This window comes from Camarhynchus parvulus, chromosome 2 (genome assembly GCF_901933205.1).
Source record: "Camarhynchus parvulus chromosome 2, STF_HiC, whole genome shotgun sequence".
In the NCBI taxonomy this organism is placed as follows: Eukaryota; Metazoa; Chordata; class Aves; order Passeriformes; family Thraupidae; genus Camarhynchus; species Camarhynchus parvulus.
The window spans coordinates 146,242,092-146,267,736 of record NC_044572.1 but is presented as its reverse complement, the minus strand read 5'-3'; the positions used below and the strand labels follow the sequence as shown (position 1 = coordinate 146,267,736).

General features: G+C 38.9%; 1 protein-coding gene across 1 annotated transcript in view; it reads left to right on the top strand.

Moving 5' to 3' along the window:
• FAM135B (family with sequence similarity 135 member B) overlaps positions 1–25,645 on the top strand; it is a 194,506-nt gene that overhangs the window by 45,439 nt on the left and 123,422 nt on the right. Inside the window, exon 2 of the mRNA XM_030944057.1 lies at positions 20,479–20,574. Within this exon, the coding sequence (XP_030799917.1) occupies positions 20,498–20,574 (77 nt within the window). The 5' untranslated portion in view covers positions 20,479–20,497. The remainder of the gene's footprint in view (positions 1–20,478; positions 20,575–25,645) is intronic.

Below are 25,645 nucleotides of genomic sequence, written 5' to 3'. Positions count from 1 at the left end.
TCACCCCAGACATTGTATTTGGAGTGTAGTTTGCACTTTTTCATGTGCTCTAAGCATGTCCAGAAGATGCTTTCTAGACTAGGACAATCAAGGGACATGGTCAGAAGGCTGCATGTTTTAAAGCTGCCCTCTCCCATTCCATTGAGAAATGGGAACACAGGTGCTCAGCCCAGCCAAAATTACATCAGTGGGACCTCATCCTGAATTGCAGTTACAAAGAGAGTTCTGATGGTAAAACCTCAGATTTTACCATTGCATTGGATGCAATGGAGGAAAGGAAGCAAGTAGACACGTTCCTGAGCTTAATTTTAGCATAGTACTGCTATAAATACCCAAGCAGTTCTGGGCTTCTGAATTTTAAATGTCTGATAAATCTGTGCATTTTGTTATTAAAAAAAATTAAAAATCCATAAACAAAATAAAGTTTAGATTTTGTGCAGAAATTTTCCCATCAATCTGAATGGAAGAGAAGTTGAATCATAATGATTTTTCTTCACAAGAAAAAAATTCTTTCAGATTTAAGAGTGTTTTGTCAAGTTACAAGGGTTAATTACAAAATGTTACTCTGTCTCTATAGGCCTTATTACAGTTAGTCTCCAACTCCAGTGTGGTGCTCTCAAGACAGAAATTAATTTTTTTTAGACAAATAGAAACTAAAAAGAAGAAAATGCATGTTTTGCAAATTCTTATCCAAAACAAATTCCTACCTATTTTTTTCATCTATATGTCTAATAGTGGATCCATAACATATTTTGAAAAATAGTGGTTCATTTTAAAATTGTGTGGGTTTCTATTTTTCTTAATATGCTGTGTTTGACTAAGGAAAAAATATTTTTTCAGAGCTCAATTTCAAATTGGCATCGAGCTGAAAGGATCAATAATAAATTCCAGCTCAAACTGTGAATCTTCTGATGTTTTTCTAAATGAAATCTACATGTGTCAGGGGTATTTTTATCCCTCTGACACAAAAATCATGTTTTTAAGAAGCCTTGGCTGCAGAAATAATGGCTTATTGTGCAAGAAGAGAAAAGGACAAGATATTTTAAACATACAATGGGAAACATCTTCCAGTGGTATAAGTAGGTACAAACCCCCTTGATCTCAGTCAAACTGCACCAGTATTCACTGCCTGAACATCTGATGATGAGAAATCTTCCAGATGCCATGTTTTTCAGGTTCCATGCTGTCTGATAATTAATGTTCTTTGTACAGTATCAGCCCACAAACCCATTCAGCTTGACAGGTTCGTGAGAACGCTCTTTGTAATTTTTCAGTCATTTGTATCTCCTGATCTTAATAGTGACATGTAGTCATATGCAAAAAACTTTGAAAATAGCCATTTTGCTGCTTTGGATGAGAGGGGAAACCTTTTCTTGACAAAGTTTTATGGATGGCCGAATTTGTAATGTTTCATAAGTGAAGTGCAACATTGAAGTTATTTTTTACTTTTACAGACGCAGACATTTTTTTTTCTGGCTTAGCATAGGCATGAAATAAGATTATGTGCAATGAGTAGGTTTCAGCAGAAACATATCATATGTCTCAGTATATCCTTAATTTGACCATGCAAATGGAAACAAGCTATCCTGAAAAAGAAACAAACAAAAAATTGCAATTAGCACATAAGTTATTGAAAGTAGTCCTATCTAAGGGACAGACAACTGGAAAGAGGGGTAAATGTGAAAGTCTACATTGTGCCAAAGCTGTACCATGTTAAATGTGTTTATCCTGCAAAGATTTTATTTCTACAGTCCTGAAGTTGCTTTTAAATTTCACAGGTATCGTATCAAAGTTCACTTGATGTTTTGGATGTTCAACAGCAAATTTCTGTGAGAATCTAGATCATGAAAATAATAATGGTATTCTGGTCTTTCAGGGTACATAGGGTTGATAAAGTCTTAACAGTGACCTCAAATGCAACTTGAATAAGAAGACAGATACAGTGGTTTCTATTTTCTCATTTTTCTGGTATCCCCAAATAGCTGCTTAGCATTCACAAAACCGTTCTGTTGACACCCGTATAACCAGAATTTTACCCAACATCCTTACTTTTATTGCAGTCAGTATATTCCAGGAATCACTGGGCTATTACTCAGTGTGTGATGTTGTCTTTGCTGCCAAAATTTTATCTCAGAAGACACACAGATGGTCCATTTCTGCATATAAATATGAAGTAAAGAGTTCTGGAGCAGCCTAAAGCATGTTCATCCTGTGGGAGCTGAGTCCTGCAAACAGGACCCTGCCCCAGTCAATGCTGACCCTCCTTTGCAGGATCAGAGTGAGATTCTAGACCAGGTGAAATGTCAGTCCTGGCCCAATTTTATTTTTTTTGCCTAGCAGGCTGTGTGGTGCTCAGCTGTTATAAACCATGAAACACTCAGGAGTTGCTCTGCCATCATCTGTCTCTGCTGTCAGGGTGGAAACACGACTGCATTTTCCTCATGACACAAGTATAAATACTTGGGTCTCCTGTCTTCATCTGCTTCATAGTGATATTTGTTCAAATGCAGGGGAACAGAACATTTCACTACTTGCTATTTATGGCCCAATGGAATCATGTGCCTGCCACAGTTGTGTGTACAGTCTGTTTTCCTCATTTTCAGCACTGTGTGAGAATTACATTTCATGGATGTCTGGCTGCTAATAGGAGGATGAAACCAGAAATCCAGGATGAATGTTTCTTCAATACATCAAGTTCATGATTGTGATTAAAACTCCAAAGATGTGTTGAGGCTTTCCCCTTGATATCACACTATTTTTCTCAGATTTTTAATCTTTTTTTTTTTTTTTTTTACAAGAAAGGGATCTTGTGTGAGGCACTAAAAACTGATGTTGGTGATGATAACATGAGTAGAGAAAATAACCCTCTATATTTTCTTGCCCAGGATGACAGACCATCACTCCTGGGGAAGAAGTGACTTGCTGCTTTGCTGCTTTGTTCCAACAATAATTCACATTTCTAAACCCAGAGGAGCACCAAAGTGCTCTTCAGTATACATATATCTGATTACTTTCCATCAGCTGAGGAAAACAGATATTTTATAGCATCAAAACTGGAAATTGTTCTGAAACAGACTATGTGGCATTGGAAAACTATAAATAAAAAATGCAGTTGGGACTTAGGTGAAAGGAACTTCTACCTGTGAGTGGACAGGACTTAGTTTAATAGGATAATTCCTGTTGCATCTGGGATATTTTCTGATATTATTTAATTTTACCTTTCTATTCCATTCAGCCCTTAGAAATTAGAAAAATATAAATACGATAAAAATTTCATTTAAATGTCCAAGAGTTATTAGTGTGATGTCCATACATGACATCCCTATGTAAAAGTCTTGGATCAATTTTTAAATCTTATTATTTATTTTTCTGTTTGAGTTATAACATCTGCAGGCCAAAGTTGCATTTAGATTCCTAGCAATAGTCTTTTGTCTGATGAGTCTATAATTTGAAATTCCGAGTCCTTTAAGGGTATTGCCTTCAGTTGTGTTTTGGACAGCAGTGAAATCTAGGAATTTAAAATTTAGAGTTCCAAATGAATGGTAAGTGCCTGAAGATATGTGTGGATGTCTGGTGGTAGGTCTGAGAGGCAGGTACCTACATCTTGATCAATACCCATTTTACAGATGTGGGATTCTCTTCTCTCCTTGAGAAGCTACATCAGGGATAAGCACTGAGATTCTCCTGCTAATCTGTGGAAACAAGTGGTGTCACCCATTTCAGTGTGAAATGGATGTAGAAAAATGGGTCAGGGGAATCTACTACTTTTTTTTTGTTTGGTTTGGTTTTTCCCTTTTGTGGACAAGTAGCCCATGTGTACATACCTAAAACAGGTGAAGTAGGTTTCAGTTTGAGGATGGGATGAATTCCCACGTTGAGGCACCTCCATTCTGTTGTAAGGCACTCTCTGTATTCATCCAAGTGTTCCATTACTTCTAAAAGAGATGCAGTCAGTAGAGGCTGAATTAATTCACTTGGGTGGCTATTTCAGGCTGAGTTCCGCCACTTTCTAGGTTTTATTTGTTTGCAGATTTAGAAAAAACCACTCAGCTCCAAATCATAAATGTGTGTTGTCATTTGAGAGGCTTTAAGACACCTCATATGATATTGAGCTGCTGCTTCCAAAGAAAGCAGGACTCACCCACATTGTGGGTAAACTGAGAGTTGGGAATAATTGTCTTTATTTATATCTTAGGGGGTGTAAAATGACACTAGATATCTATGTTTAGGCTCTGGAATTTCTCTCTAGCTGTTTAATTGCTGTTGAAAATAGAGCTTTAATAATTTCATCTCTGGTGTTATGGGTGAAAATAGTAATACTTTGGCACTCTGGCTTTTGAGTCTGCAATATGTCCTAAATTACCCTTTGCCCAAAGTATCTTACACAGATATAAGCATTCTCAGGGGGTAAAATGAGAGATAAAATGCCACTGCTTTAAAAAAGGCAATAAAAAGACCCTGGAGGCCCTATGTTCTTTGTATTTTGTTGATTTTCAGATCAAAACTTGAAATGTTTGCTTGCACAGCAAGCTGGCGTCTGAAATTCAAAGTGAGATACACACACAAAGGTAGTTTCAGCTCATTTCAGCTCTGCAGGCCCATCATCACTTCTACTGTGAGTTCTGGAAATAAAATTATGCCTCTAACAAAAGTCATATGGAATTTTAAAATTGGCTAGACCTTCTACAGCAGAGGTAAAATGAGGCCATAGGAAATCTGAGATATTTGCTGGGGTTTGTGAAGCTGCACATAGCACTGAGTGCTCTGTAAGTGCTCTGATGTTCTCTGTATTTCTAATACAAAACCCAAAACCAGTGAGGGTTAAGAATTTGATTGTGGGACACCAGGAATGATTAATCTGTTGCCAAGAACTAGGCTATGAAAATCCCACAGGAACAGGGCAGATTTGTGCTATTATTTGTACTAAACAAACATTTTATGAACAGGGATGTTCACATGACAGGGAATTTTATTTAGATGTTGATGTACCTGTTTTTTGTTACAGCTTTCTGGTTAACTACATTCACTTCACTTCAGGTTCACACCTGTCTTGTTTGGAGATGGAGGAAAAATCCTCTGCTTGTTTTAATATAGATGATTGATCTGAGCCTGACATTTGTTAGTTAATTAGTGCCTCTCACAAGCTGGTCTTCATTCCTAAGAGATCATGGATGTTCCCTGTGAGGTATGTAAATACAAGCAGCTCAAAAAATTAGCAATGCCAGGATTTGGAGGCTAGTCCTCTATAGATAATTCAGTTAATTAGGAAATGCTGTCAATAATTTTCAAAATTACATTTAATTTTAAGCTGGAAAGAAGCAAATAATCTGGTAAATTCCCATGTGCCAGTAGAAATCTGAACAGTATCATTTGGCATAAAACTAAAAATTTGGGCTGCATCTCAGCCTTGTTTGCATAAGATTCCTTCTATGAATAGCTTCCATCCAAAATGCTGTCCCAGATCCAGTTTTAGTGATGAAATTTCCTCTGCTCGTGGACAACCTCTCTGTTTCTGGTGTCTTGTTCTTAGCGAATTCCTGGCCAGGAGCACCAGGAGCTGTTTTGGTTTGGTTTTTAGCTCAGCAGCTTGGTGTGAGATTTTGTAATTGTGTAATTAGTGTTGTACAAGATACTGGTGTGATACATTATTTTCCTCGAGATATTCTTATTCCTGGATGTGCAGTGTATTAACAAAATAGGAGCAAAGTTAACAAAATGACACCTTTGCTGGCTGCAAATTTGTCATGGTGTTGGGTTCATTACTTCATTTTGCTGAGATTATGCCACACAATATAGAAAGATCTAGCAGAGAGCAGTTTAATTTCATTTTTCCCAGGCAGAGTTGTATCTTTCCATCTGATTTTTTCTGAGACTTTATTAAAATATCTGGATGCCTAATCTATCTAATCTATCTAATGTTCTAAAGACATGAGGAAGTGTGCTGAAAAACTTTCTTCATTCCTGAAATGACAAAGCAGGATTTTAGTGTGGGAAAGGCAAGTAACTGGGAGAATTACTCCACAACTTTCAAATTTGCAATATTTTGCCTTGGGAAGAATTTTCATTTGATGGTTTCCTAGAATATTTTCTCATGTTATGTTTATTTGAGTATAAATATTTATATGGGAAGTGTTGGAATTTTTACAAAATTGAATTATTTGGTATGTTCACAGTCTGATTGTGGCTGCTGATTGAAATTGTGTGTCTGCATTACCTAAACCAAAAAGAAATTAAACAGAGCTCCAAGATCACTAATTTTACACTGTACAAACTAGTAAAAGTGATCATCACTGCTATATTGTACCAAAACCACAGTCAGTACTGCTATGTGACAGTGACCAAAAATAAAAATTTCATGTCCCTTAAGTTTTCTAAGTATTTCTTCAATAAGGCATAGAATGTCCCTGTGAGCACAGAGCTTTGACAAAGGAGGTTAAAAAACCCCAAAAATTACAACAGGTGATAAAGTTAGCCCTTCTTTATTTTGTTTGTCAGGAATAACAGTCTGACAACAAAATTAGGAAGGAAGCAGGAGTGGGTCTAAGACGAAGAATTTCATTTTAATGTCATGCAGGTGTGGTACCAGTCCAGCCTTGTCCTCACAAAGTCTCCAGATTTCTATGCCTGGTGGATTTCTTGTATGAATGTCCACATGAAATTTCTTCTACCAGCTACATCAGAAAACTGCAGTTCATTGCTGGTTTATGTGCACCCTCAGTGTGCCGTGGACATCCAGTCTGTTCACAGTCACTGCCAGGAAAGCAGAACTTCAGGGGACATGGAGGTGACATGGCAGGAGGCAGGATGGTGGTACTGGTGCCTCAGTGGCTGCCTTTCTAGAAAATTCCCTGTCTGTGTTGCCCTGGTTTACTTGGCTGGATATTCTTGGGCACACACAAAAAGCATTTCAGGGGAAAAGCCCCAAGCTGGGTATCTCTGTTTTGTTAAAATCTCACCTTCCTCTTCAGAGGCTGTTTGTTTTACAACTCAAGTATCTGTGTTAAAGACAGCACCAAAGCTAATGCTTAGGTGCTGTGGAGAATCAGGAATTTTCAACAATTAATGGGTTGCCAGTGGCCCCAGTACTCTAAAAGGAAATCCATCTCCATGTCCAACTGCACCTCAAAAGCCCACCACGACTTCTGCCAGCCTTTGCTCATTTGAGAAGGGACCTCAGCTCCCTAAGATGACTGAGCAGCATCCTTGTAGCATGACAGGCCCAGCCTGAGGGACAGCTGTTCTGCAGCTGGCATAAGAGTCACAGCCTTCAGAAAAGAATACAGCCCTTCTGTGAGGCAAACTTGCTGCACAAAACCTTCTGGAGGAGTTTGCCAAGATGCTGGGCTGAATTTGAGAAAGAAATTTATTTCCTGTTGTTTTGATAGACTCTGCTGGCCTTACTGTATTCAGCAGCTGTACCTCAGGCCCTGTTGTGTTGGCTTCACGTCTAGCAGTGGCACAGTTGGCCCTTTCTATTTTTGTCACAGATCAAGCAGTGCCATGACCAATAAATCAGCCTTTTCTTCTGTTTGTAAACCACTTAATTTAGCTCTTGCTCTTTAGGAGAACCTGATGCAGTTATTTATATCAACATGGCCCCAAGCACTTAAAACTAGTCAAAATTCTGATTAAGGCTCTGCATATTTTATTGCCTGTACTTAAACCACACTGCTCTAAAACAGCACCTGTTCCTCCCTTAATTGCATCCCAGTTCAATAGTTACTGCCTATCCAAAGAGCTGTTATGATGGAAAATGATCTGCAGCTTCTTTACTTACTATTGTACTCAATGGCCCTTGTAATAAATATCTGCCTCAAAGTTTGTGTGCAATTTGTTAAATATTTTACAACTGAGAACAGTGATGAAAAAATTGTTTTTATGTTTTTAACTTTTTTTTGTGAGCCTGAAAGTAAATCCATATTGTATTAATTTCAGTATTGCAAATATTCCCTTTTCCAGTAATACCAAGACCTGGTTCTGCTGATGCTGCTCTGGCCACCTCTCTCTGTCAAAATTTTCTCACCAATATCCTCATCTTTTTAGAATCATAGAATGACTTGCACTGGAAGGGACTTTAAAGATCATCTAGTCCCACCCCTGTGCCACGGGCAGGGACGTCTTCCCCTAGACCAGGTTGCTCCAAGCCCCATTCAGCCTGGCCTTGAACACTTCCAGGGACATTTTCCCACTCTGACCCAGCCTTTAAGTATTTCTGGTGATGGTAATTGAACCACAACTGCTTGTCAGATTTCCAGAGCTCTGAATTCTGTTCTTGTTCAGTGTGTGAGGGTACAACACCTCTTGTTGTGCTGTTCTCTTTTGGTCCAGCACTGCAAACTGTTCAATCACTCCTCACAAACATCAATGGCTCCACAGACTCCATATGAAATATAACATCTGCTGACAGTGTTTCATTTCTAGCAACTTCAGATCATTGTATTGAATATAGCAGGTTGCATTAAGAGCCTTTAACCTGCTCAAAACTTGTTTCAAGAGAACAAGACATCAGAGAACCTGACTTTTTAAATATGCACAGATTTTCTTGGATCAGCAGAATCGTCTCTTTTTTACAATATTTTATCTCCCTTATAAGATGTCTTTTGAAGTCTGAAAAGCCAAAAAACATCACCTGTAACATCCAGATTTATACCCAGACCTCGTATGTCCTGAACACTGCAAGAGAGAGACAGAAGTGGTTTTGATCATCACCTGATCATAACATGATCCATGTGCATTAAGTACGGAGATAATGGAGACTCCATGGCCAGCCTTATCTTTGACATTTCCTATCTCCTGAGTGCTGAGCACCTTTCCATCCAGTGATAATGTGATTGTTGATTCCAGCTGGATGTCCACACATGCATGACAGAAGGCAAAATGTTTTCAGGCAAAGAAAGGAAAAAATATTGTATCAGCAAGTTTTGAGGATTTGCTTTCTTTTTCCTTTTTCCTTTTTAAGCTCATATAAGATTCATAGAATCATTAAGGTTAGAAAAGACCTCCAAGATCATCAAGTCCAACATAAGGTAGAAATGTATATATAGAGATACATACATGCTACCTCTCTCACCCTTTCCATGAGTGATTTTGCACACACATTCAAAATCCTGTTTATATGTGGAATTTGGCTATGACTGACATTCATCTAACTAGATGTGGACATGGCTCATATGCCTGCACCTAGGAAAGTTGCTTTCAGCTCGCTTGGAAGCCACCAATGGTGACATGAATCCTATTGAAGGCATTTTCTATATCCCCACTGACTACAGTGAGGCTAAAAACACCTCATACGTATGAAGACATTTATAGTTAGTGAGATGAATCTCATGGGCAAGTGTCTGTGCTTTAAATTTTTCACAAACAAGGATGATCAATGCAGTTAATGTGAAGTATGTGCTCACTTAGAACATCCTCAGAACATCTGAAGGAGACTATACCTTGTCCAAGAAACTCTGCAGTGAATTTGATCATACAAAATGCAAAATAAGCATTAAAGGTTTGACAAGGACAGTTGAGTTTACAGCACAGTTAGACAGTGCCATAAAATTTTTCATGACCAGAAATGGAAATGCAGTCAAAACAGTGCCAAGAAAACATATAACTCAGTAGGCTTTCCCTGTCATAGCTGTCACTGGTTTATTAGCTGTCACTGGTTTATTAGCTGTGACTAGTTTGTAGCATCAGGCTGATGTTCAAGCTCCTCTGTTTCTTACCTGGATTCTTTGGTGATGTCTCTATTAACATAACAGTTTGTGCTCCAAAGCAGTGAGCTCGTGCATCAGGCTGCCCCATACCTCTTGCAAGAGGATGCATCCCACTCTTACCTCTCCTTTGCAGCCCTACAGAACCTGATACAGGACTTTTTACAAGGAGGATCTTGGTCAAGCTGTAACATTCAGAATTCAGAAGACAGACAGAATTGACCTTTAGCTGTTGCCAAAGTTTTGAATGTGGCCAAACATTCTGAGTGTCCCAAAGACTTCATATAGACCTATGTCCAAGCAATTTTGACTTCAGTCCGGTATGAACTGGAGTAGAGCTTTAAAATAAATAATTATAAAAATAAATTGTGGGGCTCTTCTGTGAGTACATGAGAAGAAAATAAGGTCAGTCCCCTAAAGAGCCCTAATTCCCTGCATGAAACCAACAAAAAAAGCCCAGACTGAGAAGAATATATCTCCCTTTACTGGGAAGAAGAGCTCAGTCAAATGTGAGAATGATGGATAATTCTGTCTGAGTGTCCTAAATAGGCTTCAAATAACTTGCTGCCTTTTGATGCATTTTGTGTTCCTAAGACTGACAACAGGAAGATGAGAAAAAAAGACTGAGGTGAACAGTGGGAATAAGACACAAAAACTGCTGAAGATTGAAGATGATGCTGTTCTGAGGAGTCTGAATTTAGGCTCTCAGTTGTGCATAAAATTTTAAGATATCTTTTTCTTTTGAAGGCCATAAAGAAGGAAAATAAGTCAGAGAATGAACAGGTAGAGAAGGCATGAAGAAGAGAGGATTATGTAGCAGTGGGAAGGTAGTCCAGGGGAAAGTTTGTATTATCTCCTTTTTCCTTCTGTTTTGCTCTTCCTCCTCTTCTGTCTAAATTTCCCCTGCTGCTTCATTTTTTGCACAATACCAACAGCAGGTTATTATTAACTGGTGTAAGCAGATAGTGTTTTTTGCTGAGCTGAACTCAGCACTGGTGTCCTGACAGGCACGTGCTAACAGAGGACAAATCGAGGCTGCTCTTCATTCTTTTTTTTTTTTTTTTTGGGGGGTATGCTCTGACCTAAATTTGCACAGCTGTGTTCACATTTAATCCTGTGTAATAGCTCAAAGGCTTTATATCTCATAAGAGCAGCCTACTGGCACCTGACATTTATTCGGTCCCTCTTCAGTTCTGCCCTAAAATCCTCTGGAACAACCTGGTGGTTTTGGGTTTTTCTCTTAGTAGATTTATTCCTCTAAATACCCTTGAAATGACCAGTTTATGGAAGGTATAATCTAGAATTACTTCTCAGCCTTCTTGGACCTGGTGACCTGTACAAAATCTCTATGGCCTCACAAACAGAATGTGAAAGGAATTGAAGTAAGTTGTTGACTTGTTTTCTTGAGTGATTTTCTTTGGATCCTGTAGTTAATGTCTGTTTTTATCCCATGTGGATCATATATTTGAAGCTATTGATCTAGAGTGAAAGTTCTCAGCAGTAGGGTTCAAGTGGTTTTAATCTTAACACTAATTTTGTTGCTGGAAGTTGAATGGGCATCTACCCCCAGTGAAATTATACTGCTGGTACTTAGTGAATTCCAGTTGTAATGGTAAAGGGCAAATCACACTGGAGTTTGTAAATGCAGAAAAACCCCCATAAAATAACACAGCTACTTTCTTATGTGATCCACTCTGAATACTCTTTGGGCTATGAGTAATTTTTTAAAGGATCTTTTAATATTTGTTTCTCTAACTCATTACATTTCAGTGGTAGCAATCAATGAACCTTGGGAAAAGTGACTCATGGTGTTACACTCTGAACATATGTCTAATGCATCTGACAAAATTTTGAATATTGATTTTATTGAGAATATTAAACAGCAAACTCTTTTTTTGTGATATTGGAAGATTATTCTCAGAACTTGCATCCAAAATGAGTTAGCTCTTTAGAGTATAAAAACTAAATTAGTCTTTATAATTTTCAACCCAGCTAAATGTTTATGCACTGGATAAAACGCATGTTTCACAGATGTGACTGAGCAAGATTATATGCCTTGTATTTGTTTTGTGCCTTGTGCCTGAATCACAGATCTTTAATTTGGTTTCAATACTGGAGAAAAAATGCAAAGGATTACAACAGACTGGAAACCTAAAAACCTTATCAAAAGAGCTTCAAGGGATTATCTGTGATGCTATCTCATTCTGTAAATTATGCTGGGTAATGTTAGGTGGTTGTAAAGATTGGAGACTTTACAAAGGAATCCCTGACATTTCCATGACTAAGAGAGCACTAGAAGGTTTTTCATGGTGGAAAATAACTTGATTTCCAGGAGAGACTTGAGACTGAAGTCTTAATTATAATACACATGAGAACAAACAGAAAATCACAAACATGCATTGACTCATAAGTCCAACAAGACTAACAAGTTTTTGGGCTGAGTTTTACATGATAAAATCGTAGAATCATTTAGGTTGGAAAAAACTTTGAAGATCATTGAGTCTAACTGTGCATGTACCATGTCCCCTGTGCTCGTTTTAGCTGGGAGAGAGTTAATTTTCTTCATGGTAGCTGGTATGGGGCTGTGCTGGATTTCTGCTGGAAAAAGTGTTGATAACACAGGGATGTTTGCATCACTGCTGAGCAGAGCTTGCACAGAGTAAAGGACTTTCCTGCCTTTTACACCACCCCACCAGTGAGGACAGTGGGGGTGCACAAGGGGTTGGGAGGGGACACAACCAGGACAGCTGACCCCAACTGACTGGAGGGAGATTCCAGACTATATTTCATCCTCCTCAGCAGATAAACTAGGGGGAAAGATATTCCGGCTCAGGGGCTGGCTGGACACTGGTCAGTGGGTGGTGGGCAATTGTTTTCATTTATGTAATTTTTATTTCTTGGGAACTGTTTGACTCTTTTTTTTTTGTTTTTAAATTTTGTTTTTCAAAACTCTTATTGCTATTTTTTCCCCTAATATTATATTTGAATTATTACTATTCTTGTCACAACCCACAAGTTTCCTCACTTTTACCTTTCTAGGTCTCTTCCCCATATCCTGCTGGGGTTAAGTGAATGAATTGTGTGTTTCTTATTTGCCAGCTGGGATTAAATTACCACTTTTTTAGCACCTTTGGAGCTCTAAGAGCTTGAGATTATAGATTGATAAAAGCATATTAGAAATTATACATCTGTTAACATTTATGGATCACAATATTGATTAATCTATTCTTGATATCAATTTCTGTGATCTGTGCCGTACTCTTTCCTCTTTTATAGCAGATTGGTGTTGGCTTTGCAGTTTGCTGTGCTCTGCAGTGATTAGTGATGTTTTGCCTGGGAAATTTGTTACTAAAACACTGATCTTGAGTTTAATCTAGTATTTGGACTCTGACCTAAGGCATGATTGTACTTCTGGTACCCTCTTATGGAGACAATTAACAAGGAGCCTCAGTGTTTAGCAGGAGCAGTCTTTATCCAGTTTTCCTCAAGGAAAGACTTGCAAAGTCTCAAAGGAAATAGATATCCATGGTAGGAGATATCCAGGATTTGAGAAAATCAACTGTGTTGGAGGTGACCTGAATCCAGAGATGAGGGTGAATTCTGATGCACACAGTCCACGTGGTGAAATTTTTCATGACATGCACTGAGAGATTTTTTTCATGAGATTTATCATATACCCACAGCCAGGTGACAATGAGCTGGACAGACATAGAGGCACCAACTGTTGGTGAACAGGGCAGACAACTGAGAATATGACAATTGAGACTCCTTGGTGTGGAACAGTTTGCTTTCACATGGAGGCCTATCCAGTACAGCTGGAATTCACTATTCCAAAGGTGAAAACGTAATCCTACCATTTGTTGTGGATTGATACCGACTGCACTGGAACAAGGTTTATGTTCCCAACACCTGCAGTACATTGGTGACATCATTTTGTGGGGCAACACAGCAGGAGAAAGTGCTTGAGAAGAGAATAATCCAGATCATTTTGAAAGCTATTTCTGCTATAAAACAAAGTATGGTAAATGGACCTGCACATGAAAATTCAAATTTAAGGACTAAAACAGCAAGGGAGATATTTTCATATCTCAAGGGGTGTGATCAATAAAATAACAACTAACAAAACAGAAACACAAGATTTCTTAGGTGTCATGGATTTTTGGAGTATGCATGCTCCAGGTTATAGTCTGATCTATACTGGTAATAGTCTCCCTCTCTATTTTGTAACAAGAAGGACTTTAAAAGAGATGACAACTCCCTTTTTTCTTCCTAAGAAGAAAGACTTTAAAAGGGGTGCTGAGCAGCAGCAAACATTTGAACAAACTAAATGGGGGTTAATTTGGGCCAGTCCAGACATGGCAAGATGTAAAAAATGTGCTTTATAACCCAGACAGGGATAATGGCTCCATCTAGAACATCAGGCCAAAAGAGCCTGGAGAGACTCTAGCCAGGCCTCTAGGGTCTAGAAACAGGGAATATGGGGGATCTAAAGCCTGTTACACTCCAGCTGAGAAAGAGATATTAACAACTTAGGAAGGAATTTGAGCCCCTTCAGAGGTAGGTGGTGCTGAAGCACACGTGATTTTTGCATCTCAGTTTTCTGGGGTCAGCTGGACATTCAAAGGGAGAGTCCCCTCCAAGCACCATGCAACTGATGCTACATGCAGAAAATGGTTTCACTGATAAAGCAACGGGCTCGGACTGGAAATCCTGAGTGCCTGGGAAATGTGGGTGTGGCCATGGACTGGCCAGAGGGGCCAGTACTCACGTACCAAACACTTGTGGTGCGGAAGAACATGACAACAATGGGCAGGTGGAGTAGGCTGCTAGAACTGAAATGGTTCTGGTGGATCTGAATTTGGAACATATGGGTGAGCTATTTATAGCTCAGTGAATCTATGGCACATCAGGACATTTAGGAAGAGAGCTAAAATACAAATGGGCTTGTGATCGAGTGGTAGACTTGGCTACTGATGGCATTGACAAGCCTTGTCACTTTTTGTATCTTTAGTGGTGTACTTAGATTGGCTTCTTTTAAAGTGTAAAGGAAATGTCTTACTGTCACCCAAAATTTTAGAAGAGAAATACTGGCTTGATTTATTTTAACAAAATGAGGTGTTAGCTTTTGACATCACCTTGAAGGTGAAGACCTCACCTCTCTCATTTTGCTGATGTGCTGGCAGGAAAGGCTGACAAGTTCTGTAAAGTGGAGAACAGCTAATGACAGCATTGTAGTGGAAGGACTTACTGACATTTGTGACTGCTCTGTCTCAGGAAATTAATTTATGCTCAGGCAAGCCAAGAGATGCAGTCACTGTCCTAAGGACTGGGATCCAGTTCAGCAGCAGGAAAGTGAGCCATTAAAAAGGAAAACAACAATGAAAAAGAGATTTTGTTTAATGAGTTTGCTTCTTCTAATCCTCTCATCTCAGAGCATGTGTGTGTCTACTGTCCTCCTTGTATTGTATTCCTCTTTTCTTACTTAGAAGTACAGTGGGTGAAGGCATTAGTGGAGAGGAGAAAAAAGTCATGTCACTGTGACTTTATTCACTTAATCAAGGAATTTCTAATAAATTAAAAAAAAAGGATATAAATGACTAGCTTGAAACAATTGCCAGCTTCTGCAAAAAATCACAATAAAATAAAAGATGTTTTAAAACCAGTAAGGACAGTGGTGATGTCCTGCAGATAGTATGTGCTGTGTTTCTTGAAAGGTAGCTGTATTCTCCTAAATGAATCCTTCTAGGTTCATGAGTCATTGCCCTTGGTCACATGGTATTTCATTCTTTTGTCCTTGGTGTAGTTTTCCTTTTTTTTTTTTAAATCCTTTTTTATTAAACTCGTTTCTGTAATGCAGATGCTTAAGAATGGTAAAAACACACACAAAAAAGTAAAAAAAAAGTAGTTTATGTTTAAAAAATACGTTTTTGCTTTTGTTTTTTTTTTTTTTTCTTGGATGTAATTGTGCAAAGGCTAGAAGGTCTATTAGAAGGTCTGTAAACTATAAACTGTCAGATTATGTAGTGTCCTGTCCTTCTATCCAATGTGCTCTCTCCCCATCTCACCTTCCTTAGCTCCCTTTGTTTGGGAGGTCAGTGATTGCTGTTCCAGTGGGGGATTGTCAGATTTATTTTTATCTCCAAGGTCTTTAACAGTGGTGTCTGTGGTACATAATCAACTAATCACTTCCTGGCAAAGGCTTGGTCAGGTGACTGGATCCCTAAAATGCCATCAAGTACAAATACTGTAAATTAAAAAGGTTGTATTTAGCCAATATCATTTCTACAGTCTCCAGTGCAGAAGTTATTTCCATTGACAGCAATGGGGATGTGGGGAATAAAATCCAGCCTTCCTTTAAAAATGCAAGTGAGACAGTCTCCAGTCTTCAAACATATAGATTTTCATGGGCTTTATTTGCATACAGGATTCTGATTTTCAGTTGATGTATCCTTGCTCTCAGTAAAGTGACAATTGAGACTGCCTGTCCCTTGCTAGGACACCAACCCCAGCTGGAAGGACAAATTGTCAGACTGGTGACCTGACTCGTGCCACTGGTGCATGTAGGACAGCACAGCACAGCCAGTGACAGTGGCAGTGCCATCTGAAGCCATCCAGAGCTTTGGGGTGACCAGGGTGACCATGACACTGCTTTCACAGGAGCAGATGGCCAAAACACTTCCCATGTTACTTTATTAGCTTTGCATTAATATTTATTAATTTTGTCCTAAGATCTCTTCTGAAAAATGAAAGGAGCTTGATATAGAAACAGACATTTCAGAAACCCAAATACACTAAAGCCTTCCCAAATATGGCCTCTATATTTTTCTTTAAACTGCTTATTAGATAACTGATGATACTTCAATACTGGCAGCATTCCCTATTGTCTTTACAATAGTGATGTCATGGCAACCTTCAGTATTATTTTTAGCAGCTATTGCTCTATTTATAACCCAAGGTTGTCCCACACAAGGGTTGATCAGAGGTCCTTCATGAGCCCTGCATTTTGGAGGGTTATGATAAGGTTCCTTTAAACAGGCACCTGGTACAAAAGTTAAAAATTAGTGCATCATTTTAATTACTTAATATTTTCTTGATCCAGACGTGCCTGCAGGTATTTTGTCAGATTTCCTAGCTTCTTGAATTGAAGAATTATATCCATGTGTCTAAGCAGGATTCTTTGAACCTTGCTAAGTGCCATGAAAATAAGGAGCACCAGAGGCCCCTTTTTGTACTTGTGAGGTGCTCCCTGAAGTCCCAGGCTCTAGTGCTGGGGGTGTAGATCTGGATCTGGGTCTGGATCTGATCTTCTGGTGTGCTGCTGGGGTGGATGGAAGCTCTAAGTGGTGTAGCAGGTGCTTGCACTTTAATTCTGGTGCTGAGTGAGGGAAATAAAGTTACAGAAACAGGTTTTTTGTTTGCTTGTTGCTTTTTGGTATTGGGAAAACTTCTGTATTTGTTTAGGAGAGGTGTAAAGCTTGAAAAATACAGTGCAAATATAGAGAAGACCTATGCGCATATTTCCAGCTATTAAATTTTTCCTATACCTTAGTTAATCTTAATTTCACATCATCATTTCTGTCTTTGCCAGTATTGGTACTGGCTGAACTGGCTGGCCATCCATTCACACCTCTCCTCTTTACACTGGTGTCTTCAAAAGCATGGAGTTTCCTTTGATCCTGAGATTTTGGTCTAGGGAAATATGCCTCAGCCCAACATGCAGATATATTGCCAGAGGCAATTATTTTAATTAGCACTCTCCTCAAGACTAAATACCTTGTCAGAGTATTGCTTTGTGGTTTGCATGGTTTCCTACTAGCTTCCCACACAGTCTGCTTTTTGACTCAGGCAGGACTATCACACACAGGCACTCACACATAACCTGGTGGATATGTCATATCCATGACTTACAAACTGTGTACACCTTCTTAATCTGTGCCAAAAAGCAAAAGGACAAAATATGAGTTTCATTCCTTTGAAATGGGAGACAAAGGAAACAAAAATTATTACTTTTCTTCCCCTGTACTCAGCACTGCTTAGGCCTTAGCTGGAGTGCTGTGTCCAGTTCTGGACCCCTCAGTTTTAGGAAGGATGTTGAGGTGCTGAAGCAGGTCCAGAGAAGGGCAGCAGGGCTGGTGAAGGGTCTGGAACACAAATGCTGTGAGGAGCATCTGAGGGAGCTGGGGGTGTTTAGCTGTCGAGGTCTCTGGTGTCAAGATGACCCCGAGGTGTCAGAAAGTCTCTTTTTCCCAGCCCTGAGACCGAAGAAGAAGCTGAGATGCGTCGGTTCTGCTTTTCAAGGTTGTTTATTATTTCTTATCTAACACATTGTCTTTCTGACCTGCTGAGGTCTGTCTAGCAGGTTGGGTTGAGGCACACTGACCGCCCTCAGGGCAGTGTTATCTTTTTATACTAAAAACTACATGTGCTTTATTTACAATAATTTTCCAATACCTATCACCCATGTTAGACAGCTTGTCTCTACTCTAAACCAATCCAAAAGTGCCACCATCACAGCAGAAGATGGAGGACAAGAAGAAGAAGGAGAAAGACAGGACATGCCCAGATTCCCCCATCCTGCCTCTTGAACCCCCATTCTAAAAACCCCAAAATTCACCTACATTTCACCCTACATTTTCACCCTACATTTTCACCCTGTGATAAATTCACTATCATTCTATTCAAACCCCTGTGGCTTGTAACTCCTCACGCAAAGTTGGTAACTTTTGCCATGGGTTAAAATCAAAGGCACAGGTGTCTTTGACTCTGTGCCAAGGTCTTATAGCCCTCTGCCAGGGTCTCAAGTCCTCCATGGCATCCAGAGGAATGTCCTGGGTTCTGACATTTAGCCTGGAGAAGAGGAGGCTCAGGGGAGACCTCATCACTCCACAGCTTCCTACAGGAGGGTGCAGCAGGTGGGGGTCAGTCTCTTCTCCCAGGCAGCAGCAGCAGGACAAGGGGACACAGTCTTAAGCTGCACCAGGGCAGGTTTAGGCTGAGTATTAGGAAGAAGGAGTGATTGGGCATTGAAATGAGCTGCCCAGGGACGTGGTGGAGTCACTGTCCCAGGAGGTTGAGCAGAGACTGGATGTGGCACTCAGGCCCTTGTTCTTGATAAGGTGGTGCTAGGTCATGGGTTGGACTTGGTGATCTCAAGGGTCTTTTCCAAACTAGTTTATTCTGTGATTCTCTGGCAAGTACCAGAGTTTGAATATACCTTCAGCACATCCAAATCATGGCCTGACACAAGCTAGAGTTCCTTACCTCAGAGGCGTATCAGATGTGTAGCTTAGCAATTTTATTTTTCTTTCTCACAGTTATAGACATATATTACATATACTTTACATCACATTATTGTCATTCCAAAGTCTGAGGATGGTGAATGAAAAATTAATAACCTTTTAGCTCTGGAATGAGATCTTTTCAAAAAACTGTAGTGCTTGAAAGGATAGCCAGAAAAAAACCTTAGTTTAAAATAATCAGTGTAATAAGCCAGTCAGTTGGAAAATTACTAATCAGGAGCAAGCCTTGAGAAATCTAAAGCCTAATGCTTATACGAGGACTTCATGTATCAAAATCTTCACTCCTGCTTCATTAAAGGACATGGTCAAATCTATGAGTGTCATGAAAATTATTGATTAGCACCTCTGGAGAAATTTTTTATTTTGCATCTGAGCTACATATCCCTTTACTGCCCTGTATGTCTCATATGTCTCAGAAAGGGGAATTGTTAAAAGCCCTGACATGGGTCTTCCTCAGAGACTGCACTTGGCTGCTGTCAAACAACAACTAAAATGTTGCTTCTGAATGTGTTAATGAAAAAAAATTTAATCTTCATCTTCTTATTGATCCTACAGAAAATTTCCAGGCAGCCTGGCAGATTGCCAGAAGTACATTTGCAGGGGGGGAGATGGGGGAAGGAAGGAAGGAAGGAAAAAATAATTGAAAATCTGTCCAAAAGCTGTAAAAGTCCTTGGGTTGCCTCTGCTATAATTAGGGAAATGTTAAGGATCTGCTCTTGTGTATTAAATAGGGCTGGTTTGGAAACTTCCTTGAGTGAGGCATGACCTCCTGAAGTCCCTTCCAACCTGAATTATTCTGTGATTCAATAAGCACATGAGATGTACTGTGTAAATGGCTGTAATGCTTCAAAATCTTGATCTGACTGTTGTGCCCTATTAGGTGCCATGACTGTCAGCATTTTCTTTAAAAGAATATCTTCCATTCATTAATATTTAAATTATTCATATTCCCACAGAAGCTTCCCTTCTGGGACTTTATTTAAGTCATAGGAGGGGTCGAAAGAAAGAGAAATCTGAATTCTGCTCTCATCTATCCAGGGTTCTTGTCTTTTTGGCCTGTGCTTTTACAGAAATGAGCTGTGCTGACCCTGGAAATCTTCCATTTCATAAAATGAGAAGAAAAAAAATCAATTTCCCATACAAGAACAGCAAGAGAGTTAATTAAAATTTGCTTTGAGATTCTTGCACATAATATGTTATTTACTTTTTGCCTCTTATACTTTTCATAATATTATCATTCTGTCCTCAGGCTTAATTAGACTTCTTACCTCTCTTAATTACTGCTTTGATCTGGCTTTTAGTGAATTTTCCTGAAGATGGAGCCAAATGATGTCATTGGAAAGATTCCAATTAATATCAGTCGATTTCAAGCTTTGCATGGACCCCAAGATGCTGACTAAAATGTAATCATCCATTCATGGATTTGTTAAGTAAAATACTTCAAACGTTTACAATGTCTTTATATATGTGTTATTTAGGTGATGACCTGAAAAAACCATGTCTGAGGTTCAGGGAACGGTCGAGTTTTCTGTGGAGCTACACAAATTCCATAATGTGGACCTCTTCCAGAGGGGGTGAGTTGATGTTTCCATTAATATGCAGCTGACAACAGAGAAGCAACCTACAGAAAAGTTAAATTGCAAAACAGGTTCTTTTCTGCCAAGTGCAGTTATATTTCATGCAATCTCCAGGGCAGAGAAGGATGTCATTGGGCTTTCATTGCTGTCAAGGAAGATCAATGTACATTACTTTCACTATAAACTCAGACTGACTGACTTGTTTTTGCAATACAATGTTGTAATGCCCCAAATTATTTTAAGCCCCTGTTCAGATGTAAGTACAATGGCTGTTTTAAATGCTTCTGGACTGATTTTGAGTCTCTGTGGTTAATGATAGCTGTATTGAATTATAATGCAAACAATTTCATTTTAGGGCCGTAAATCCAACGACTGCATTCTTTTAATGAAAGTTAGCCGAATCCCACCATTCCAGAAGGGAAAATTAATACTTATATTTGTTTAAAGCCCTGCTTCTGGTGGCCACACTGATTTTTCACATCCCCATAAATTAGAAGAAGATGTACAGCTTTGGTCTAGTTAAACTTTTTCCTTTATTATTTTTGCACCACCCTTCCTAGTAGATTTTTAAAAACCTGATTGCTGTGAAGAGGCCTGGCCAGGTGTGAATTGTTGCTCAGCTTGCATATTGCACCCCACAGGTGCTCTTCAGTGAAAAAAAAATAGACAAAGAAGCACTTTTGGGGGAGACCAGGACACTCAGGTCAAAAGAATGTGCTTCATGGAAAACAGTGGGTCTAGAGTAATAATATTTTCTTTCACCTACCACAACTGATGTTTACAGAACATTAAATATTCTCTTTCAAGCTTTAACTTGGCACAGGGGTGGTTCACAGCTGATTTGTCTATCTCAAGCACCATTTCCCCCACAAAAACCAGGGAATTGCTTCAGGTATTGGGATGGATTAGGTAGAGCTGTTTCCATCAGTATAGAAACATTTTGTTATTTGATTTACTTTGATGAACTGTGTGGGAAAAATGCTGGGAACTTGAATGAAGGAAACACAGCTCTATTTGGTTTTAACAGCTGGCATCTGTCATTCTGTTGCTCTCTCCAAGAGAATATCCACCAACTTTATGTTAGAGAATATTCTGACTATGTCAAATACTGGTGTCAAACTGAAAAAGAAACCTCTATGCTTGAGCTGTTTAGTTTATCCAAGCTATTAAAAAATCTCATGTGCATTCTGGTCCTTATGATAACAGAAGGAAAGTCTAACTATAGATTTTTTTTCCCCTGGTTTCTGGTGATCACTGTAATGCCTTTGATCTTCCTCACAACTGAAAATCCACTCCTATCTGTGGGCTATGTGATTTTTTGGACTTAAGCAAAAGGATATTCAGAGGTTAGCCAGGAATTTTTCCATGTTCCAATGTGATGACATGCCTGTTTTTTCTTGTATTGGTCTGATTTTGCATTCAATCATTTCTGTAAAATGCTTTCCTTGGCTTTGACAGTCAGATCAAATCTCTGGTGTGGGGGTAAGCCTAGCACTAACACAGATAATATATTCAGCTGTCACACTAATGAGTTCCTAATTACCTTTGCTTTTTTCCCCACTGGTACTTACCTTGCCTTACTGATTAATATTCCAAACACATGATACTATAGGTTATACTGCATTAAGTTGTTTGCAATAATTTTTGTTTCTGTGTATCCTGCACAATATTACATTTGCTTTCCTTCCATCATTTTAACCTTTGCATTTCCAGCAAAACCCTAGTGTGTCATATTTTCTGATTACTATCCTCTGGCTGACTTCATCTGCTCTGCAGGCCCTTTCACTGTAGCATGAACATGTGAAAAGAAAGAGTGGATGAGCTTGCCAAATTCCATTTTAACTTGGGGACACTTTTAATTTTGACAGTTTTATGTTTCCATCGTTGATATTGGCTATAGACATCTGGGATATCTTGGATCTACATGGTCTTCACAGATGAGAGTGTGAAAGAATTAAGAATTATGTGTATTTTCTATTTAACTAACATTTTTCTTCTCTGAGTGACTTGCAAATTGAATCAATATCATTCTGTCCTGATGGAGGTCAGAAAGGTGATTTATGAAGTGTTGTCTATCAGAAAAGCAGAGAAATTGAAATTCATCTTATTTTCTGTGGTAACCCAACATGCTGTGGTATTTTTACCTCAAAAGCATGAACAAAAAGCCTTAATAATAATTTATATCATCTGTTTTTCCTCCTAACATTTTGGTACAAAAACAAAATAAAAAATCATAACAAAAATCCTGAATATGCCCACAAATACAGAATAGTCCTACTCCTGTATGCCTAACTGACACGGCTGAAATTTCTGGTTTGGAACTTGGCAGCTGCAAAAATAAGGGCAATATTTCCCAAAAAGCTTAGTCTTGGCTAACAGTCCTTCTGAAAGCATTGCCCTTTGGGAGAGAGTGGCTGTGCCAACCACGAGTCTTTTCAAGAAGAGCACTCCACTCAAATAAAGGAATAAATAAATCAACATGATTTAGGAAGAATCAGCCCTTCTGGAACCATTGGGTGATAGTTAATCAAGCTTGATTAAGGACATGATCTGCTGTCCATAAGTCACAAAATGTTTTAAAGTGTTAGGCTGCTGGTAATGGCCCTGTTCTATTTTTGATTTTACTGGATGCTATTTTGAAATCTGTATGCATGCATAGCCAGTTGTCACTTCTACCTCCCCATGAGAAATGGAAGCTCCTTAAACTATTTGAACTACAACTTGTGCTATTTGAATCATGTTTCTTTGCCTGTATGAATAGTTATTATATAAAAATCAGGACTTTTTTTTTTTGGTGAAAATTTGTCGTGGTTTTATGGTTTTGGAAAATATATATCAGGAACAGTCAGGAAATTATGTGTTGCAGGTAGTTTGGTCAGTTACTGTTAAATATATCTTCTTCTGGAGCACAAATATAACCGTGTCAGTATTTATAGACATCAAAGGTTAAATGCTGTAGGTGCTGCTACAGGGGAAGAAAACCGTTTTTTTGTCCAAAACCAAAGGATTTGTAATGCTGCTTGATGCCAGAGTTCTAAAGGTTGAGAAATAAGTAATGCAATTTCTGGAAGGAAAAACATTTTTGAGCTTTCCGTCTTTAATTCTTTCTATCATGTGCTGCTTAATAACTGGTGACATTTTCTCTAGTGAAATTAGCTAACTGATTCTGATTTTCCTTAATAGAGTAGGAAATAAAATTATCCCTGACTGCCGGAGATCAATTAATTGATTTGTCTGGTTCTGTCAGAAGCAATCCTTCTGCACCTTTTTTTCTTAAAGCTTTTCAAAATCTATTTAACTGAGGAAAAAAAAAATTAACTCCACAATTTCTGCATCCACAGAGTGAGTAATATTTGGAGTTTGTGAGAAAAGAGAGGGCACAAAGAAGGTGAAATAGTGACTGATCTGTGGTAGGATTCTGGCAACAATGTATTATAGAACTAGGACCAAGGTGGGTCAATGGTCGCTGATCGCAGGGCTGAATCAACTGATTATCAGCCTTCTCAATCCTCAAATTCCAGGCTGCAATTTTTTTGTGTCTGACACTTACACTGGTGGTTTATGTGTGGGAGGGGTGATGGTGATTAAAAATGAGTGGAAAAATGAAGTCCCATTTCTTCTAAAAGGAAGGCGCCATTGCCCTGGAGAAAAAATCAGTGGCTTCAGAGCTTGCAAAACCCTACAAGGATCAGACCAGGGATCAATAGCATTCAGAGCTGCTGGAAAGAAGGTCCTCTGACTTAATAGATAAGCTTTTGAGTGGCAAAACATCCCTGTTAACTACAAGATGGACAACTGGGCTTCAGTGTACTTAGCCATGAAGCCATTCCTTTAGGGACAAAATGCAGCAGCTCCTTTTCCCAACAAACTGGGGTTCAGCAATCCATCAGTGCCTCTCTCATCAGATGAGTACCTGAAAAATACACATTGTGTTCAGAGCTTCAGACCTTATTTCTCAGAGCCTTTGAGGGGCAGTGTCAGAATATATATATCATCACATAATTTGAAAGTGTAGGACAGAAGTAAATCTTGTTACTTTGTTCATAAAAATATGCATTTCTTCAGACTTCTCACCTGTAATGAAATGCAAATCACTTTTGGACTGTAAATCTGTCATTTTGAAAATACTTACCTAGTGCATTTATGATGCATGAATTCTCTTTATTATAAATGAAGAAAAAAAAGGGGAGGAAAATAAAAGGAAGAGGGCTTGTAAGCATTGTAAAGTGATGGAAGTGATGCCTTTTTAGAATAATGAGTGCTGTCCCTTGGAACAGATGCATTGACAGAACTGACTTTTTTCTTGCCATGGTGACATATTATCTTCACTTTAAGGCAGCATCCAGTATTCAAAAAAAAAAAAAAAAAAGCATAAAAAAGAGAAAGCATAAAACCCCTCAGGAATCAGCCATGGTCATGCAGTGATATTTGAGAACCTGCTGCACTGAACTGACAAGATGGAGCTTAGTTTAGCACAAATCTGAAGTCAAGAAAGTAGCGGCAGTGCAGCTGTGTATGAGGCTAAAGATCAGTGTCCTGACGTGCAGCAAATAGCAACTCCATGAAATCATGAATGATGTGTTATTTTCATGATAGCTGGTGAAGACAATTTTCTCATTTGGTTAATGAGTATAGCCATCTTTAATTTCTGGGCACTCTGTGTCAGCTGAAGAGAGCTGGGGAGTCCTGTGCCAGTGGTAGGGGGGAAACACTGAAAATAAATTGAGTGGAGCCTCAGAGTTGAGGTTGTTCTGCAGGTGAAGAGCAGCATCTCAGCAAACTCCACTGACAGGTAATTGATTAGTCAGTGGAAAACAGGGTGCTCTTGAATCTGGAAATGATCTTTCTCTTTCAAATAAGCAATACTCTGGCTTACCCAACCCTAAATACATTAGGTAACTGTTCTGTGTCACTTGGTCACCTATAGACAACTGAGTTAGGGGCCAGCTTCGCCTCTCCTAGGAAGTTGTCTAAGCAGGCAGTATCACAGAATTAGTACAAATTCAGGACAGACACTACTCAAGGCCTTGAGGTAATGCTTTACATGCTAGTTTGTGATTGTTTCCCA